General features: G+C 43.1%; 1 protein-coding gene across 1 annotated transcript in view; it reads left to right on the top strand.

The window, feature by feature from the left end:
• The window catches only part of LOC115108450 (inactive N-acetylated-alpha-linked acidic dipeptidase-like protein 2), a 284,052-nt gene that overhangs the window by 215,174 nt on the left and 46,446 nt on the right, over positions 1-22,432 (top strand). The window contains exon 10 of the mRNA XM_029632794.2: positions 12,596-12,742. Coding sequence (XP_029488654.1) covers positions 12,596-12,742 — 147 coding nt within the window. The remainder of the gene's footprint in view (positions 1-12,595; positions 12,743-22,432) is intronic.

The raw sequence follows: 22,432 nt of genomic DNA on the forward strand, positions 1-22,432 counted from the left end.
GCAAAGGGGAGGAAGGACAACCTGAGGAGTGAGCAGACACATCTGGAAGCACAAAGACCCGGAGGTCAGTGATGGTACTGCCCTGTGACCTGCTCGCTCCGGGCATAGGTCTAGAGCTTTGGTCATTCCTCTGCACCTCTTCTGGTGTGGTGATGAATGGTTCCTGCTTCTGGTCGGGTTTTGGTTCCGTGAGAGGGATAAGCGTAGAGGGAGGAAGGGGAAAGGGAGGGAGAGTGAGCAGGGGGGTGGGAGTGGTGGAGGGTATTGTCCATCGGCCTGGGCTGGTGTTGGAGGAGGAGGATGGAAGACAGAGGGAGCAAACAGGGCCCAGATCCACCTGGCCACAGAGCACTCACAAACAGTTGGTGGGTGTGTTCAGTGCGAGTGCCTCCGTGGTGCAGTTCTCTGTACGTACAGTACCTTGTGCCATCTCTAGATGGATTCCCTTGTTAGTAGGCAACCAGGAACAGCCATCTGAAGAAAGTCCTTCTGTTCGGAGTGTGTTGTCAGGGTCATGATAAAGGCTTATTGGGGGGTTCAGGTCTGATCATGTCATTGCATATTTGGATGAGGGCCTCTAGCGGTCGTTTGTGTTATTGGGTGGTTTTTGGCTGTTCACAGATCTTGACATGCCTCCCTACTGACTGCCTGGTGTAGGGGATTTGGTGGGTCGTGTTAGCTGGCGTCGGGGTTTGGGTTCTGTGGTGCTCTTCTGGTCTGGTCTCTTGTTGGTCTGTTTTTTTGTCTGGTCTTTTCCTTTTGGTAATTTTTGTCCAGATTAGTTCATTGTCGTCTTAGAACTGGTGTTGTGAGGCGAGGGGGTCTTCCGGTTGTATGGCCTTTTTCTAAATCGGCTCCCCTTTGACCAGGGGTTTGGAGGGTGTGGAGATAGCAAGGAAGGGATTGGAGGGGCCAGCAGGGGTGGGGGCTGTTTCTGGGATTGCTTGGGTGGTGACGGGGTGGGGGCCGTTTCTGAGACATCTTGGGTTGGGCAGTCCCTGTGGAATGTTCTGGGTCTAGGTCTTTGTTGTTGTTGTCTGGTGAAGGGGGTGGGGGACAGTGGGTTTGGGATTTGGGTTAGTGGGGTTGGTCGTGTTGGCCCTTGTCCTGCTAGTGTAGGAACTGGGGGAGGTTCTGGAGAAATTACCCCCTTTCCCGCACAGGTTGCTTGAGCGTGTGGAAGTTCGGTCTGAGGTGGGATGGTTGTCTTTACAGAGAGAAAAATAAACAGTGTAGGGAGGCAGGGTAGACTAATGGTTAGAGCGTTGGACTAGTAACCGGAAGGTTGCAAGTTCAAACCCCCTGAGCTGACTAGGTACAAATCTGTCGTTCTGCCCCTGAACAGGCAGTTAACCCACTGTTCCTAGGCCGTCATTGAAAATAAGAATTTGCGCTTAACTGACTTGCCTAGTTAAATAAAGGAAAATAAAATCTCACCAGCGCAGGTCAGCAACAATAAAGAGAAAGACCCTTTTACAACATCTGAGTTGTTTGGATTCAAAATCTGAGTTGTTGATCAATAGATTTACTGTAAAGTTTTACTCCAATCAGATATCAGAACGACAGACCTGTAAAGACAACAGAGCCTCTGCTACCCAGAGGTGTGACAATGGGGGTTGGTGAGAATCTTGAATTCCTAACACAACACAGAGGAATCCTTACATACAGTGTAAAGAGTCACTTTGGGGGCTGGGTCGCCTTACATAATCCTCCCCATGAACACATCTGATTCTGCGTCAGACAGAAGAGTTCAAAACAGGATGATCAGCACTGTAGTCACTGTAGACGATCTTCTGACCAGCAGTTCATGGACCTAGTGGCATCACATCAGAAATGTCCTTTTGGCGGGTAGTATTGTCTTCATCTTTAGATGTGCACATAACCTTAGTAGGTAAGCAACCTAGAAAGGAATGCTTCCGTTCTTCTTTGTAAGAGCAAAACACAGAACTGAAGGTACACCAACACATCACAGAGAAATTCACATTAATTTACATTTTAATGAGCGTAACATTTTATTTTATCTGATTTGATTTGTCAATAGCAACTTCAGATGTGGTTTTTAGCAAATTAGTCAGATATACATAAAAGATATCAAAGATGGCTGCATCATAAAAACAGTATATTTGAAAATAAAATGAAATAAAATGTATTAGCATCTCAGTTTACAGCGCCCAACATTAGCATGCCAATGGTGAAAGATCTAAGGCCATTTTGTGAGAAACAAAAGAATGAGAGAAGGTGAAACTCGCAACTGGCGACTTGCATGCGCCGAAGGCCAGGCCCACTCAATCACGTTTTCGGAACATTTTGGGATGGCTGACCATCTGTGGGCTATATAGGGGTCAAACATAACTCATCTGTAGCTTTCTCCGGGGAAGAACGTTCCCACAGAACCGTGGGATTATGGACAATATAGGAGGTATGAAAACAGATGAAAATGTGAAATTGACTAAATGAATGTTACTGTGTGAATGAAATTGTCATGTTTGGATTGTTTCAAGAGTCCACAAAGAGCTAGGAATGTTGATATGTGTTATTGTACTGTAAGTCCTATGGATTTATTGTGACAGGGAAACTGTTATTTTGTTTGTTGGATGGTGTATAGCTCAAAGAAGAGCGACACAGGAGTGCACTCTTATCATTTAAATTGAGTTGATTCGATTACAATCTGGGTGTTGTTCCAGACTATTGATTTGACTAGCAAAGACATTTTCATTCAGGTTGGGTGTGAGTTTCTGCTTGAATTTGGTTAAAAGGACAGTGAATTTGTTCATACTTTGAGAACTATCACACACATCATACTATCACACACATCATTTTTTCTCTTAGAGATTATTCTGAACTGAAGACCACATTACATTTAGCCTATTGGTGATAATAATGGACTATTCTGTAATGTATCATGTATTTCATTAACACTGTAATTTTTTGAGTGCTAATTATTTTGTGACTAATAAATTATATTAGTTGAATTGAGTAAATGCATTCCTCGCTTTAGAGAGTAATTCTTTGATTGACTGTACGCTTATAATGTAGTAGGTCTATTGGTAGTTGTTATATACACTGTACACATAGCATATGCTTGGATACCACCTTGACATCCCTGATCTGTTTGCCTCAATAAATGAATGCTTTAACATTGGTCACCAGGATTAGCTATTTGTATCTAGTCTCTTAATAATTGCATAGCGGTGCAAGTTAGACATGTTCATGTTAGCCACAACATATTGGAATTCGTAACATATCATACGTATTGCAAATTTGAAACATATTGTACGATTTGGAATTTGTAAAATATCATACTAATTGTAATTCGTAACATATCATATGAATTCAAAGTCATGATGTTGAATCAACATGGAAACATGATATGATTATAACAAAGTAATCAACGTAAGGGATTTTTTTTTTTACCCAACTTTTAACCTAAATCCAATGAAATGGTGACACTTTTTGTTGATTTCATGTTGAATTTATGTTAGTAAGACAACCAAATGTAAATCAAAACTAGACGTTGAACTGGTTTAAGCATCCTGGATTTTCGTTTACTATGTTTTGTCTACCCCTGAGTTCAGGTTGGCTTTACAGAACAAAATCATTCTGCTATTATTGCTTTCTTGTTACCAATATTAGGTTATCAAATCAAATTGTATTGGTAACATACACATGGTTAGCAGATATTATTGCGAGTGTAGCGAAATGCTTGTGTTTCTAGTTCCAACAATGCAGCAATATCTAGCAAGTAATCTAACAATTCCACAACAACTACCTAATACACACAAATCTAAAGGGATGGAATAAGATTATGTACATATAAATATATGGATGGGTCATGACCGACCGGCATAGACAAGATGCAATAGATGGTATAAAATACAGTATATACATCTGGGATGAGTAGCGCAAGATATGTAAACATCATTATTAAAGTGGCATTAATAAAGTGACTACTGATCCATTTATTAGAGTGGCCAATGATTTCAAGTCTGTATGTAGGCAGCAGCCTCTCAGTGTTAGTGATGGCTGTTTAACAGTCTGACGACCTTGAGATAGAAGCTATTTTTCAGTCTCTCGGTCCCAGATTTGATGCATCTGTACTTATCTTGCCTTCTGGATGGTAGCGGGGATGAACAGACAGTGGCTCGGTCGGTTGTTGTCCTTGATGATCATTTTGGCCTTCCTGTGACATCGGGTGCTGTAGGTGTCCTGTTGCCGTACCAGGCGGTGATACAGCCTCACAGGATGCTCTCAATTGTCCATCTGTAGTAGTTTGTGAGGGTTTTAGGTGACAAGCCACATTTCTTCAGCCTCCTGAGGTTGAAGAGGTGCTGTTGTGCCTTCTTCACAACACTGTCTGTGTGTGTGGACCATTTTAGTTTGTCCATGATGTGTACGCCGAGGAACTTGAAACTTTCCACCTTCTCCACTGCTGTCCCATCTATGTGGATAGGGGAGTGCTCCCTCTGCTGTTTCCTGAAGTCCACGATCATCTACTCTGTTTTGTTGATGTTGAGTGAGAGGTTGTTTCATGACACCACACTCTGAGTGCCCTCACCTCCTCCCTATAGGCTGTCTCGTCGTTGTTGGTGATCAAGTCTACTACTGTTGTGTCATCTGCAAACTTGATGATCGAGTTGGAGGCATGCATGGCCACGCAGTCATGGGTGAACAGGGAGATAGACCTACAGATAGGCCTACAAAGTTGATGCTATATTTTGAGCCAGGGAGAGTGGATTCATTGTGCAGGGCAGGAAGAGACTTGCAGCATCACGCAGCCTGTGCTTATGAGGCTCTATCAAACCTGTCCCTGGCTAGTGTGGCGCTTTTCAATCAGAATGTACTTATTGGTACCTATTCATGTTCACTTAAAAAAAGCTCCTTCAGTTACTCTATGGGTTGCCTCTGTCTTTTAAAAGTGTAATGTATGCTTTTCAGAGTGGTGGGGCAAATTGTTTTACCTTTGGCCTGGAGCTTTTCCTAACTCTATAGCGTCTATTAGTGATTCATCAGTTGTGCAAAGGTTTTTATATGGGCAGTGAGACCAAATTTACATTTGAGTCATTTAGCAGACACTTATCCAGAGTGACTTACATGGACAATTAGGGTTAAGTGTCTTGCTCAAGGGCACAAAGACTGTTTTTTTTTTACCTAGTCAGCTTAGGGATTTGAACTATTGACCTTTCAGTTACTGGCCCAATGCGCTTCACAACTAGGCTATCTGAAAAACCTGTTCCTAGGAAGAATGAAAACCCTGTCAAACTGCAGCAACCTTGTACTTGTTCATATTCATTATATTTTACAACTTTTCTTTACACAGACACAACCTCTGCAATTGGACAGTAGAGCTCACAGGGCTGAGCTTGCATTATGCAGTTTTACATAGTATAAGCCTATATCAACTGCAATTAAAATTGACTCACACAGTGTATTTATGTAATCGGTATTGTGTTCAATTAATTTCAGTTAATAATTTTGTATTGAAAAGGTCAAGATTGCCTAGCCAGCCAGCCCAAGTTTGAATATAGCCTACACCAAATTTGATCATATTCACATTTTCTCCTAATACAAATAAATGGTCTATAGATAGGTTACATAACATTACCACTTTGTTTACACTGGCCAGAGGGGACAGGGTGCATTGGCTGTAGCCTGTAGCCTATGCAGCTGCGGGCTGCGGTTGTTATCAGTAGCCTAGTTGATCAGACTGGAAAAATCGTGTTTTCTTCCCATACAGTTTAGTTGTAGGCTGCTGCAATATTTCTGTGAAGAGTTATTGCTTGTGTCTGCCAGGAGTGATGTGTTATCACGTTTGCTAAATAAATACGAGACGACAGTAGAGTGGCTTGCGCTTTGCTAAATGACGAGCATTGTGCCCGGAGCGCAACCTGTGATTTCAGTGAATCTGATTGGTCAAGACACAGAACAGAATGCACAGAACCTGCAGCACTCCGATATAAAGAACAGATAGGCCTACATTGTGCGCAAGATGACAAATTGAGTCATACAGCTCAAGTCCAAGTTAAATCACAAGTTATAGATGCTCAAGTCGAAGTCGAGTGGCAAAGGGTTTTTTATTTTTGACAAGTCAAGTTTCAAGTCGTAAAATGTGCGACTGAGTGGTACTCGAGTCCAAGTCACGTGACTCGAGTCCACATCTCTGAATCCTGCTGCTGATGACCTTGAATTTAGTAGTACAGAGCCTGTAAACACGTTGGATGAAAGCTTTCACCCTGGAATAAGCTCAACGTCATCTGACTTTGAAACAAGCCAGGGCAGCCAAAGGTATTTATGAAAGCACAATACCCCCTAGAGAAAACAAAATCACCAATACACTAAACTGTCTACAAGACAAGTGCTCCTAAAACTTTTCACACCCTTGCAGTCAGTTCTTTGGCATGGGAGAGAGGGGTGTTGGTATACTCTTCTAGCCTATTCACTATTGCTGGCAGTGCTTGTCTACTCAACAGCACAACTGTATACACCACTAGACGGTCTACAGTTCAAGCCCCCCTCAAACTTTTCACATCTTTACTAACAGCCCGTCTGCCCCATTATTGACTCAAAGTGTAACAAAACACATACCAGTCTACTGTAACTTTTTGTTTACAGATGAACATGGTTTATTTTATGGTTACACTTCAGTCTTCATGTTTTACACATCTTCATGATCAGTCTTCATGTCTCTCCAGGAGACTTTCAGTACATACAAATCTTCTGCAAGAGGTTGAGCATGGTGTAGAATATGAGACATCCCACATACACACAGTAGCTAGCTAGCTAGCTACAACACCAGGCATAGTTACTCCAAGATTAATGAGTCATAAAGCCATTCCTTTACTCTGCGATCATCAAAACATTTCTCCAGTTTTGTTCCTAACGAGAGGCTAACTAGCTACAACGTTAGACTACAGTACATTTTACGTATACAGCTAACTATATATAACGAGAGGCACTAAGGCTAGCTAGGCAAACTAGCTATAACATTAGACTACAGTACATTTTACGTATACAGCTAACTAGCTAAACGTGGCTAGTTTGGCTTGTAGTGGTACCAACAAGCCCAATTATGGCTGAATTGATCACCAAATTTTACTGTACTGAATAACACTGCCTCGTGTAAAAAGAGAGGTAATATTGCTAGCTAACTACCAACAGCTAAACAAATGACTTGTTTGTCATTTGCCCTCATGTGTCCTGGTCCAGCAAGTCTAGGCTACCGCCACTGCTTGCTGGTCTCGCAAAAAACAATTATCGCTGTCTCAACTCATTTTTCAAAAATGTTTCGTGGTCCAGCTCTTCTTGTAAAGAGGAATAATCAGAAGCTCGGATAGATGCACGGTAACAACTCCAGTGAACTTGTAGACTAGCACTGCCCCTTGTTTTGAAAAGGCCGCCTTTGAGGGTGGGAACAAGGAATCAGGGCTCCCGTCAGAGTCTGTAGTCTTAACAAATCCAGAGAAAATAGATATCCTGCAATGTCCTGGCAGATAGGAACATTGTTGAGACAAGTCCAATGGTTCTATTGAACAAGAACAACCATATATACTTCTAGCATGATCGCGCAATCAGCAAAACACAAAGGCCACAATAATTGCTACAAAACATGCCTCCATTATTTTTATTTTTTTCAGACAGTATGCTCAATCAACCAATGATGCAATTGATTGAACTATCCCAGCGCAAAAATGCAAAAATACAGCTACAGTGCATAATTATTTCATGAACACACTCACACTCATAATTATGTAGGAAGACAGCCCAAATAGTGTCTAGCTGTGGTCCTCCTTTTTTGTTGTTGATGACCTTTAAACCCCTTTTACCAAAGAGCACCTTCTATTCAAAAATATCTACTATTGTGTACCGTAGCAGCGCTTCCCTTCCTTCTACAAGTTATACTATTGAAAACACATCCTCTGAGGACCTGAATCTCAAAATGTATCCCACTTTTCTTTGAAGTCAGAACTAGGCCAATTATTATGCTTTTACATACATACAAAATATATGCTATTTACTGTAGAAGAACATGTCAAAACATTGACATTATCTGAATGCATCACACATGGCCACAGATTCTACTGCCCATTTCTTTATGTTGTTCACCCCCCACTGTATTTTTGTTCAGAGTCAGACAGCATGTCAGTGTGCATCACAGTAATCCAGTTAAGTTGCCTATTAAAGGATCCATTGATCAGTTAGCCCTCTGAGGCCTGGGTTCACACACTGCAGGGCACTCCCCAGTCAATATGAGTCGATTAGAGGTGGATTGCAGAAAATACAGCACCATTACAAGATTTACAGCCCCTGTACAGGGAAGAAACCTTCTCTAATCGCCATTACATACAGGGATAATACTGTTGAAGTCGGATCTTTACATACACTTAGGTTGGAGTCATTAAAACTAGTTTTTCAACCACTCTACAAATTTCTCGTTAACAAACTATAATTTTGGCAAGTCGGTTAGGACATCTACTTTGTGCATGACACAAGTTATTTTTCCAACAATTGTTTGCAGACAGATTATTTCACTCATAATTCACATTATCACAGAAGTCTTACATACACTAAGTTGACTGTGCCTTTAAACAGCTTGGGAAATTCCAGAAAATTATGTCATGGCTTTAGAAGCTTCTGATAGGCTAATTGACATCATTTGAGTCAATTGCAGGTGTACCTGTGGATGTAAACTCACCAAAAAAGAAACGCACACTCACTGTCAACTGCATTTATTTTCAGCAAACTTAACATGAGTAAATATTTGTATGAGCATAACAAGATTCAACAACTGAGATATAAACTGAACAAGTTCCACAGACATGTTACTAGCAGAAATGGAATAATGTGTCCCTGAACAAAGGGGGGGTCAAAAGTAACAGTCAGTATCTTGTGTGGCCACCAGCTGCATTAAGTACTGCAGTGCATCTCCTCCTCATGGACTGCACCAGATTTGCCAGTTCTTGCTGTGAGATGTTACCCCACTCTTCCACCAAGGCACCTGCAAGTTCCCGAACATTTCTGAGGGGAATGGCCCTAGCCCTCACACTCCGATCCAACAGGTCCCAGACGTGCTCAATGGGATTGAGATCTGGGCTCTTCGCTGGCCATGGCAGAACACTGACATTCCTGTCTTGCAGGCAATCACGCACAGAACGAGCAGTATGGCTGGTGGAATTGTCATGCTGGAGGGTCTTGTCAGGATGAGCCTGCAGGAAGGGAACCACATGAGGGAGGAGGATGTCTTCCCTGTAACACACAGCATTGTGATTGCCTGCAATGACAACAAGCTCAGTCCGATGATTCTGTGATACACCGCCCCAGATCATGACGGACGACCCTCCACCTCCAAATCGATCCTGCTCCATAGTACAGGCCTCGGTGTAACGCTCATTCCTTAGACGATAAACGCGAATCCGAACATCACCCCTGGTGAGACAAAACTGCGACTCGTCAGTGAAGAGCACTTTTTGCCAGTCCACTCTGGTCCAGCAATGGTGGGTTTGTGCCCATAGTTGACGTTGTTGCCGGTGATGTCTGGTGAGGACCTTCCTTACAACAGGCCTACAAGCCCTCAGTCCAGCCTATCTCAGCCTATTGTGGAGAGTCTGAGCACTGATGGAGGGATTGTGCGTTCCTGGTGTAACTTGGGCAGTTGTTGTTGCCATCCTGTACCTGTCCCGCAGGTGTGATGTTCGGATGTACCGATGCTGTGCAGGTGTTGTTACACGTGGTCTGCCACCGCGAGGACGATCAGCTGTCCATCCTGTCTCTCTGTAGCTCTGTCTTAGGCGTCTCACAGTACTGACATTGCAATTTATTGCCCTGGCCACATCTGTAGTCCTCATGCATCCTTGTAGCATGCCTAAGGCACGTTCACACAGATGAGCAGGGACCCTTGGCATCTTTCTTGGTGTTTTTCAGAGTCAGTAGAAAGGCCTCTTTAGTGTCCTAAATTTTCATAGCTGTGCACTTAATTTCCACAGGTGCAAGTTCATTAATTGTTTATGGGTCATTTTAAACATGCATGGGAAACAGTGTTTTAACCCTTTAAAATGAAGATCTGTGAAGTTATTTGGATTTTTATGAATTGTCTTTGAAAGACAGTGTCCTGAAAAAGGGAAGTTTATTTTTTTGCTGAGTTTATTTCAAGGCCTACCGTCAAACTCAGTGCCTATTTGCTTGACATCATGGGGAAATCAAAAGAAATCAGCCAAAAAAAAGTCTGGTTCATCCTTGGGAGCAATTTTCAAATGCCTGAAGGTACCACATTCATATGTACAAACAATAGTATGTAAGTATAAACACCATGGGACCACACAGCCGTCATACCGCTCAGGAAGGAGACGCGTTCTGTCTCCTAGAGATATACGTACTTTGGTGCGAAAAGTGCAAATCAATCCTAGAACAAAAGCAAAGGACCTTGTGAAGATGCTGGAGGAAACAGGTACACAAGTATCTATATCCACAGTATCTATATCCACAGTCCTATATCGACATAAGCTGAAAGGCCGCTCAGCAAGGAAGAAGCCACTGCTCCAAACCGCCATAAAAAAAGCCAGACTACGGTTTTCAACTGCGCATGGGGACAAAGATCGTACTTTTTTGAGAAATGTCCTCTGGTCTGCTGAAACAAAAATTGTTTGGCCATAACGATCATCATTATGTTTGGAGGAAAAAGGGGGATGCTTGCAAGCCGAAGAACACCATTCCAACCGTGAAGCACGGGGGTGGCAGCATCATGTTGTCGGGGTGCTTTGCTGCAGGATGGATTGGTGCACTTCACAATATAAATGGCATCATGAGGGAGGAAACTTATGTGGATACATTGAAGCAACATCTCAAGACATCCGTCAGGAAGTTAAAGCTTGGTTGCAAATGGGTCTTCCAAATGGACAATGACCCCCAAGCAGACTTCCAAAGTTGTGGCAAAATGACCTCAATCCCATAGAAAATATGTGGGCAGAACTGAAAAAGTGTGTACGAGCAAGGAGACCTACAAACCTGACTCAGTTACACCAGCTCTGTCAGTAGGAATGGGCCAAAATTCACCCAACTTATTGTGGGAAGCTTGTGGAAGGCTACCCAAACCGTTTGACCCAAGTTAAACAATTTAAAGGCAATGCTTCCAAATACTAATTGAGTGTATGTAAACTTCTGACCCACTGGGAATGTGATGAAAGAAATAAACGCTGAAATAAATACATTTCTCTACTATTATTCTGACATTTCACATTCTTAAAATAAAGTGGTGATCCCGACAGGGAATTTTTACTAGGATTAAATGTCAGGAATTGTGAAAAACTGAGTTTAAATGTATTTGGCTAAGGTGTATGTAAACTTCTGACTTCAACTGTATATGTAAACATTCATAACAGTGCACATTTCCTTCCCTTTAGCAGATTGCCATTACGAGAAGTTGTTGTTTCTTATCTCTGGAATGGGAAGCAGTCTATAACAGCTTATGCAGGGCAGGGCAGTGTACTGTGAGCATTGTGAATTGATAAAAGCCTGGTTAACTGATGGTTACAGGTGGTACTGCTGCTGCTACAGCGTGATCTAATGCATCGTCTGGGTAGTGTACTGTAGTACAGAGGAGTGGATGCTGCATAGGGGATGGCCCACAGCTGCTCTGGCTGCACGCCAAACTCCAGCCTCCTCTTGGCTGCAGGATCGTTTAAGCACAAATATATAAACAATGATTTCACTATCTCGTTATCATACTAGACAAATAAATTAAATATTGATTGGGAGAAGGCGGGAGGCAAGGCAACACAGGACAGAATGACCCATTCTCTCCCTTCTCTCCTCTCAATCTCCGTGCTATTGAGTTTCCTTTCTCCAAAATTCTTAGCTTTATCTGGAATTGAATGGTCCTTTCATTGAGTCTCTTACAGTGGTTGGATACTTCCTCTCAGATTCTTGTTTCTGTTTTAGTATGTTTTCTGTAATGTCGGTACTGTGTAGTCCCCCCTGAGTTACCTGGTATAAACATGATGCCAAAGGTCAAATTGAGATCCATTTAAATATGCTCTTTCTGTTTGTACAGTAAGATCTGTTAATTGGTTTGCATTTCTGTTTGTTCCTGATTTGTCTGGTATTTTTGGTACATGCTAGTACCTTTAAAATGCATGCTATTCATCTCCCCTTTCTGCATTGAACATTTCTAGAGGCCCATATTTTTTCCAAACTACCTCCTCATCCTCCCACAGTACATCCAGGGGGACTGTTACACCAAGCCACAGTAAATCTTTCAACTTAAACCTTCATTTCAGCTTTTTCGAAAAAATTTATTAGAAACTGTTCCCCACAGCTTCTGTTTCAAAGCCTCTGGAGCTGCATTCACAATCAGCAGCCGAGACTCAGCCTCTGCTACCATACTGCCAGATCTACAGTATCTCTCTGAATATCTGTCTCTCTGGCTTTCTCTCTGTCTCAGTTCAATCTGTCTGCATTTATACAACTATTGTGCTATTGTTTTCAGCCTTTCCTTTCCCCTCTAGTCCTTGTATTCTGCTAAACTACTCTTCTCTATTTAATGACAAATCTCTTTCACATCCCTCCTCTCTCTCTTTATCTCTCTCTGTCTGTTGTTACCTTTCAGAGGCAGCTGCTGAGCTGTATTCGAGGTGGAAGCTGCCCTGGACCAAATGTCAGCTCCCTACAGATCCCTGGGGACGTCAGCTTCTTTGCCAACCACCTCGCTGTCCCTACTATGGAGTTTGCATTTGAACAGACCAAAGCAGAAGAGGTACTGAGACCCATACACAAACAGAAGCATAACATTTTATGATAGGGTCTGGTAGTAATAGATGATTTCTCCATTATTTACAAACATAGATGAATTAAAGATTTTCCACCTTATTGACTTGTTTGTTAAAAGTCCAGTGTGATTGTGTATTGCTATGTCTATGACACCTGGTTTAAAGGTATTATCCTGAATTGGGTTGTGTGCTAAAATTGAGGGCATATATTTTTGAGGAAATGTGATGTATTTCACTGTAGGATTCCCTATAAGCAAACATGTAGATGCTAGGTACGCTGGCACGTATGTGTTTGGAAACGAGCAGATGTTCTGTACCAGAATGACTGGGATTGTGACAAGAACGTGGTCCAGTGCACATTTTGTACTCCCATTTAACATCTGTTGCCTTGCCTCATACAGTTTCGACAAGTACACACTCATTACAGTCAGTGTTTAAGGCTGTTGAGTCTGCCTCCCAGTATGCAGCTCTGTCCAAAGTTTACACAATGATCTGTCTCGAAAGTCTCCTCACACGTTTGTGTGTCTCTTGTTCTTTTGAATGCCATCTGTATGGAAATATAATGTAGCAGTTTTTGTTTTTGCTAGAAGCCCATTTATATCTCTATGTTATTCTGTTAATGTGGGCATCGTTATTCAACATGCATTCTTGCCTCTTTTGCAACGTCATTTCCCTATGCAAATGACGCAATGTATCTCAGTTCAGCCAGATACATGTCTATGTGACTGTCTGTCGCCATCAGACCCTGTCAGTATGACAGCTGCCACCAGGGCCCGTCTTGCCTCCATTTCACGCCTCCAGTTGATGAGTGGTGGAGATGAAATAATTTGCATCCTCAGCTCACACATCTGGTAGACGCAGGCCTCTGGTGCTTTACACGTTAATGATGCAGACTCTTCACCGTCTGAACAGCACTCACCTGAAATAACTTCCCCAACTTTAAAAAGGGAAGATGATATCTTGTTAAATGTCTGCCACTGGCAGGACTGATTTAAGTCAGCTAAGCTTTAAATGTCTTGAAATCACTGAATACTGTGCTGTATAGATTTAGACAAAACGATTTGGTAACACTTTACTTGAAACCCAGCTTCATAACTAGTTATGACACGGTCATAACAATGTCATAACAGCTGACATAACTTGTCATAACCTTTTATAATATGGTCATAACAATGTCATTACGCAATTATTTGGGCCTATTATGACAAATATTGCGTTATTTTATGGCTGGTTATGACACATACCTACGAGTGTAAAAACCCACAGAACCTACCACGGCAATTATTTTATGGCTGGTTATGACACATACCTAAGAGTGTAAAAACCCACAGAACCTACCACGGCAATTATTTTATGGCTGGTTATGACACATACCTAAGAGTGTAAAAACCCACAGAACCAACCACGGCAATTATTTTATGGCTGGTTATGACACATACCTAAGAGTGTAAAAACCCACAGAACCTATCATGGCAATTATTTTATGGCTGGTTATGACACATACCTAAGAGTGTAAAAACCCACAGAACCTACCACGGCAATTATTTTATGGCTTATTAACTTTTCATCACCCTCAGAGATCAATGTAAAACATTTAAATGTAAATGTAAATCAAAGTAAAAAATATTTGGGCCTCTGCTGATTTTACCCAGTTTATATTTGATGTTAGGGTTTGAATACAATTATTCACACTCACTGTAAAACATTTTATATGTTTCCTATTTTACTGCTATAGAGTGCTGATAAGGCAGCAAAGTTTATAAACAAATGGAATGCCAAACTTTTCCCCCGTTAGGGAGTGTAGCTGTGCACACTGCACAGTGATGACACTTTCTCCATACTCATGTGTACATCTGTCTCTTCCTCACAACATGCCTGGCTAAGCATCAGCCCAGTTACACTGGTGTGCTTTAAACTGTAAAAGTAACCTTTTCCTGGCATTCAACACATCGAGCTGAATTAGAGCCAGATGAATTAGATTCCTGAGCCACAGACTGCAATGTGGGACCAGGCTCATCACAAGGCTCTCCTGTGCAGCCAACAGCTTGAGGATGCATCTGAGTCAGATTTGAAATGACACACTAGCTTAAAGGCTCTCCTTGCCTTCATTTTGTGTGTGTGTGTGTGTGTCCGTGTGTGTGTGTGTGTCCGTGTGTGTGTGTGTCCGTGTGTGTGTGTGTGTGTGTGTGTGTGTTATGTATTTTTATTTTATTTTTTATTTCACCTTTATTTAACCAGGTAGGCTAGTTGAGAACAAGTTCTCATTTGCAACTGCGACCTGGCCAAGATAAAGCATAGCAGTGTGAACAGACAACACAGAGTTACACATGGAGTAAACAGTTAACAAGTCAATAACACAGTAGAAAAAAATGGGCAGTCTATATACAATGTGTGCAAAAGGCATGAGGAGGTAGGCGAATAATACAATTTTGCAGATTAACACTGGAGTGATAAATGATCAGATGGTCATGTACAGGTAGAGATATTAGTGTGCAAAAGAGCAGAAAAGTAAATAAATAAAAAAAACAGTATAAAAACAGTATGGGAATGAGGTAGGTGAAAATGGGTGGGCTATTTACCAATAGACTATGTACAGCTGCAGCGATCGGTTAGCTGCTCGGATAGCTGATGTTTGAAGTTGGTGAGGGAGATAAAAGTCTCCAACTTCAGCGATTTTTGCAGTTCGTTCCAGTCACAGGCAGCAGAGTACTGGAACAAAAGGCGGCCAAATGAGGTGTTGGCTTTAGGGATGATCAGTGAGATACACCTGCTGGAGCGCGTGCTACGGATGGGTGTTGCCATCGTGACCAGTGAACTGAGATAAGGCGGAGCTTTACCTAGCATGGACTTGTAGATGACCTGGAGCCAGTGGGTCTGGCGACGAATATGTAGCGAGGGCCAGCCGTGGCGGATACAGGCAATGAGGCAGTGATCGCTGAGATCCTGGTTGAAGACAGCGGAGGTGTATTTGGAGGGCCAGTTGGTCAGGATGACGTCTATGAGGGTGCCCTTGTTTACAGAGTTAGGGTTATACCTGGTGGGTTCCTTGATGATTTGAGTTAGATTGAGGGCATCTAGCTTACATTGTAGGACTGCCGGGGTGTTAAGCATATCCCAGTTTAGGTCACCTAACAGAACAAACTCTGAAGCTAGATGGGGGGCGATCAATTCACAAATGGTGTCCAGGGCACAGCTGGGAGCTGAGGGTGGTCGGTAGCAGGCGGCAACAGTGAGAGACTTATTTCTGGAGAGAGTAATTTTCAAAATTAGTAGTTCGAACTGTTTGGGTATGGACCTGGAAAGTATGACATTACTTTGCAGGCTATCTCTGCAGTAGACTGCAACTCCGCCCCCTTTGGCAGTTCTATCTTGACGGAAGATGTTATAGTTATTAATGCTGAGCGATTAGTACTTTTTGAGGTCAGTTCGATTAGAAAAAAATTATAATGGTTTTCGATTTGGGGTTTCATTATTTGGGTAACACAGAATAAAACAATTAATACAAGTCTGCACCATTACTGCTTATCATTTATTAACAATAATTCATTCAGATTACTTTACAAAAACATTTAAGTTGTTGTATATTACATTTGTTTTATTTGCTAACTTTATTATTTATTCAGTCATCATCTCAAGTTTTTAGAGCTACTGTGTGACAAAATCACTATTTAGTAGTTCTTCAAAATAATGAATGTACCTCGCAAAGCAACAGCTGCTCTCCACATCCACATCCCCCCACCATCACCATTCTTTTCTCTTTTGTAGCAGGTGTAAAAGAAACACAGACCGGACATGTGGATGCACAATGGATTATGGTCATTGGAGTTAATTACCACATTTTATGTGCTAAACTACATAGAGTATTGGCCTGTTGGAAACTACAACTCCCTACTACATCTCACAGTTCAGGCTGGATCTGATTTTTCTCTAGTGAAAGGTGCAATGTTTGCATTGAGCTCACAGAAAAGAAACGAATGAATTGTAATTCAAATAATTGAACCACGTGTATGCATGAAGGTGTGCCTTTTGCATTCCCTACACACAGTTTGATGTCCAATGTTCAAACTGTAGCTAACAAATTACAACATTTAACAATATAAAACATTTGTAAGATTGCATCAAAATGGAATCAACAAACACCATGCCAGCTGTTTTATCATGTTTTCAAGTGTTTAAAGAGAGTTTCAAAATACAAACACAACTTGTGTTGGGCAAGATTGCCAGCTATAAACACTAGCTTGCATCTGTGTTTTTTCAGAACTGCACTCATTTTAGTCTAAGTGGATGTGACTGGTCAGGGAGCCTACCCAGGCTCCTCTCTGTTGCTGCTCCAGAGGCTCTCTCACCAGATGGCTCCAATAGACTGACTGACTGGGTCTCAGTCGCTCTGCTCTGGAGGTCACTATCGATCACAGTCCAGAGGTGTGGTATGCCAAAACCTGTCAGCCCATTTTCACTCACTGAGTCCTGAGAAGGGGAGTCAGTGCTGTCCGGACACCGCAAATGTTATGATACCAAGTAATGTGATTTTGAGGCTAGCTAGAGAAATTACCCTTGGAAATGTCAAACAAGACCACACTCTGGTTATACTGTTTGGTTTCCATTTGTGTGGACTATGACCCTGAAACACAACCATCAAACAGAGTTCTGTGTCTAGTCATCCTCATATTCCCCTGGTTCTCCCAAACAGCGCCATGACACATCCCCTCATTATGACACACATGCAAACGCCCCTCTCCTCACGCCCTCGGACGTTGCCCGGCTCTTTGGCTGTGTTCAGGTTGCCGGTTGCTGCAGTGTTACAGCAGTGTTACAGCAGTGTTCAGAATTCCTGTCCTGAGGTGCTTTACCAGTGTACTCTGAGCTAATCTAATTAGCAGTGTGAAGTGACTGCAGCTGTATGGAGCAGGGAGGGAGGGAGGCTACACTCAGTAGTCTGCTGATCAATTGGCTCTGCCTCTGCTCCGGCCCGGCCCATCCACTGCTCTACCTTTTTGCAGTGACAAGTAACTGAGCTGGGCTTGGCTACTGCGTATCCCACCATCTGGCCCTAACACATGGCGGTGACCCTGTTACTGAAAGCACTCTTCTGGTATGAAACACACACTTTGGTCTTCTTAGATTGAACATCATGCCTTATCACACTTTTTTTCATTGACCATTGACATCTCATGACAATTGAAACCAGTACGCGTGTGAGATTTGGTTCTGGGTGCCGATATTACCATTGACATAATGTAATGCCATTAGGGGTTAGGGTTTTACAAAGTGGTCCATATAATGTTGTAGACTGTTGATAGGATTTTGGACACCAGTCAATACAGTAGGTCATTGTATTTAATGCACACTGAGGGATAGGGCCAAAGGGAAGGGAAATCAATGGAGTCTGGGCCTTGGCAATTCAAACTCAGATTGGACAATTAATGTGTAATCGAAGAGCAATCAAAAGTAACCTATTGTTGCTTAATGAGTCTATGTTTTACTCAATAAAGAGAAAGGTGTGTCTGAGCTGCAAAGGTGCAAAAGAGATTGCAAATACCTGTTTAGGAATACAATGCACCATGTAAACAACATCAGTTGTGTCTAAAACAATAGGCCTTACTGAATGAATCTTCCTCTTGTTCTTACCACAGGCAAACATAGAACCTCCTGTACTCCTACAGAAAATGTGTTATCCTACATAAAATGCAATTATCTTTTGGTTCTATGAAAGAGGAGAAAAGCATTTCACATATTTAAGCCATTTAGTTGCTCTTGCTTCAAGGTCTAGCATATCTTGAAGGTTTGTAAGAGGAAACTCTACATTTTTGTCTTAAATTGAAATGTTCTCTTCTATTATTATATCTCTTTCATTTCCATTGGCTTTGAAATGGGGCCAACTGCAGAAATTGGAGAGTTGTTCCATTGGGACGTGAATACTCTGGGGAAATACACAATTTGTCCTTATTTATGGAAATTAGTCGTAGCTTGTCCCTTTTAAAGGAATGTTTTTAAGTAGAAGAAACAGCCATGTCAATTGTTTCACAGTTTTCTATATTGTATCTGATCCTACTGCCTCCATTTCACATTTGAATTAGGTAGGTCTTCTAACAGTGTTGTGTTATTTTTCAAGCTGTTGAAGGTGATTACTATCTTCTTCTATTTTAGAGTCCTTCCTTCATGACATTGGAGTGTTTGGCTGGAATCATACTCCCTCATGTATAGCCTTTTACCCTAGTCACAGCCTGCTTTGAAGTCCTCTTCTGGGGTTTTCTCTTTTTAGGCAGGTTTCTTCAAAAGCACTTTTCCTCAATGTATGCTAGCTAACCTCAGAGTGGGCACAATGGATGTAATATGATCGTAAGTGAGAGACGGCATGCAAAACGGCCCGGGCTTCCATATTGTCTATGTATGGTCACATCACAAAGCAGTAATAAAAGATGACAAGTATAGCAGTATCTGTTGTGTTACATTGTGTTTTAGCCAGTCTTAGCTAACACACACACACGCATGCACGGACACAGGCATACACACAAGGGCTGGGTGATATGACCTAAAGATCATATCTAAAAAAAAATCTAATTTATGGTTGATTCACGATATTTACTGCATCTCTGTTTTTTAAATGTTTTCACTGAATAAGCTTTGTTTTACAATTAAAAGTAAAATACACCACATTTCAAACAGTCAGGAATAATCTAATAAATTCAGGGCTTGTGAAATTATACCTAGGCTAGATATAAGACTTTCACAATCAAAAGACTCACCAATAATTACATTATTTTGTCAAAATAGTTTAACCTGTTTTTTTTCTGCAATAAATACTGATCTGGCTGTCAAGTCCATCTATGAAAATGCTCTTTTTGTTACAAATTTAACCAGGACCATGCATAATACACATTTACTAATAATGGCTAACCGTAATTTCTGGACTATAAGCCGCTACTTTATTCCCACACTTTGAACCTCGCGGTTTATACAATGACGCAATTTCCCGCTTTCACAAGATTCATGCCGCCAAAAAACTGAGCACCGTCACATAATGTGACGTAAATTGAGCGCGCTCAAACTTCCCATCATTCTGATTACGGTAGTAATTTTGTCACCCTCATCATGGCAAAGACACGGAGAAATGCATATGATTCAGCTTTCAAGTTGAAGGCGATAAATCTGGCTGTTGGAAAAGGAAATAGAGCTGCTGCATGGGAGCTTGGCCTTAATGAGTTGATGATAAGACGTTGGAAACAGCAGCTTGAGGAACTGACTCAGTGCAGAAAGACAACAAAAGCTTTCAGAGGGAAGAAAAGCAGATGGCCCAAAGTATTTGCAGCCACTCGACATCAGTGTAAATCGTGCATTTAAGGTGGCGCTCCTTGTTCAGTGGGAGGCTTGGATGACAAGTGGGGAGAAATCCTTCACTAAAAGGCCGGCTCGGTCCTCCCCTCCCGCTCCGTGGCTCGACGACTCATTGCGAGCTCACAGAACAGGGCTCCGGGCAGCCGAGCGGAAATGGAGGAAAACTCGCCTCCCTGCGGACCTGGCATCCTTTCACTCCCTCCTCTCTACATTTTCCTCCTCTGTCTCTGCTGCTAAAGCCACTTTCTACCACTCTAAATTCCAAGCATCTGCCTCTAACCCTAGGAAGCTCTTTGCCACCTTCTCCTCCCTCTTGAATCCTCCTCCCCCTCCCCCCCCTCCTCCCTCTCTGCAGATGACTTCGTCAACCATTTTGAAAAGAAGGTCGACGACATCCGATCCTCGTTTGCTAAGTCAAACGACACCGCTGGTTCTGCTCACACTGCCCTACCCTGTGCTCTGACCTCTTTCTCCCTCTCTCTCCAGATGACATCTCGCGTCTTGTGACGGCCGGCCGCCCAACAACCTGCCCGCTTGACCCTATCCCCTCCTCTCTTCTCCAGACCATCTCCGGTGACCTTCTCCCTTACCTTACCTCACCTCGCTCATCAACTCATCCCTGACCGCTGGCTACGTCCCTCCCGTCTTCAAGAGAGCGAGAGTTGCACCCCTTCTGAAAAAACCTACACTCGATCCCTCCGATGTCAACAACTACAGACCAGTATCCCTTCTTTCTTTTCTCTCCAAAACTCTTGAACGTGCCGTCCTTGGCCAGCTCTCCCGCTATCTCTCTCAGAATGACCTTCTTGATCCAAATCAGTCAGGTTTCAAGACTAGTCATTCAACTGAGACTGCTCTTCTCTGTATCACGGAGGCGCTCCGCACTGCCAAAGCTAACTCTCTCTCCTCTGCTCTCATCCTTCTAGACCTATCGGCTGCCTTCGATACTGTGAACCATCAGATCCTCCTCTCCACCCTCTCCGAGTTGGGCATCTCCGGCGCGGCCCACGCTTGGATTGCGTCCTACCTGACAGGTCGCTCCTACCAGGTGGCGTGGCGAGAATCCGTCTCCTCACCACGTGCTCTCACCACTGGTGTCCCCCAGGGCTCTGTTCTAGGCCCTCTCCTATTCTCGCTATACACCAAGTCACTTGGCTCTGTCATAACCTCACATGGTCTCTCCTATCATTGCTATGCAGACGACACACAATTAATCTTCTCCTTTCCCCCTTCTGACGACCAGGTGGCGAATCGCATCTCTGGATGTCTGGCAGACATATCAGTGTGGATGACGGATCATCACCTCAAGCTGAACCTCGGCAAGACGGAGCTGCTCTTCCTCCCGGGGAAGGACTGCCCGTTCCATGATCTCGCCATCACGGTTGACAACTCCATTGTGTCCTCGTCCCAGAGCGCTAAGAACCTTGGCGTGATCCTGGACAACACCCTGTCGTTCTCAAATAACATCAAGGCGGTGGCCCGTTCCTGTAGGTTCATGCTCTACAACATCCGCAGAGTACGACCCTGCCTCACACAGGAAGCGGCGCAGGTCCTAATCCAGGCACTTGTCATCTCCCGTCTGGATTACTGCAACTCGCTGTTGGCTGGGCTCCCTGCCTGTGCCATTAAACCCCTACAACTCATCCAGAACGCCGCAGCCCGTCTGGTGTTCAACCTTCCCAAGTTCTCTCACGTCACCCCGCTCCTCCGCTCTCTCCACTGGCTTCCAGTTGAAGCTCGCATCCGCTACAAGACCATGGTGCTTGCCTACGGAGCTGTGAGGGGAACGGCACCTCAGTACCTCCAGGCTCTGATCAGGCCCTACACCCAAACAAGGGCACTGCGTTCATCCACCTCTGGCCTGCTCGCCTCCCTACCACTGAGGAAGTACAGTTCCCGCTCAGCCCAGTCAAAACTGTTCGCTGCTCTGGCCCCCCAATGGTGGAACAAACTCCCTCACGACGCCAGGACAGCGGAGTCAATCACCACCTTCCGGAGACACCTGAAACCCCACCTCTTTAAGGAATACCTAGGATAGGATAAAGTAATCCTTCTCCCCCTTAAAAGACCTAGATGCACTATTGTAAAGTGGCTGTTCCACTGGATGTCATAAGGTGAAAGCACCAATTTGTAAGTCGCTCTGGATAAGAGCGTCTGCTAAATGACTTAAATGTAATGTAAATGTAAAACGGGCCGCAGGCGAAGAGCATCTTATGGTCAAGTCTGCCAGTGGGTCCTGACAGCGTGGAGCATTGTCAAAAAATCCACTATCATCAACGGGTTTCGAAAGGCTGGACTGCTGCGTGTTGAAGGGGCAGCATGAGCTCAGCGGGGTATTTGCC

The sequence above is a fragment of the Oncorhynchus nerka genome, linkage group LG24, assembly GCF_034236695.1.
Source record: "Oncorhynchus nerka isolate Pitt River linkage group LG24, Oner_Uvic_2.0, whole genome shotgun sequence".
Lineage (NCBI taxonomy): Eukaryota > Metazoa > Chordata > Actinopteri > Salmoniformes > Salmonidae > Oncorhynchus > Oncorhynchus nerka.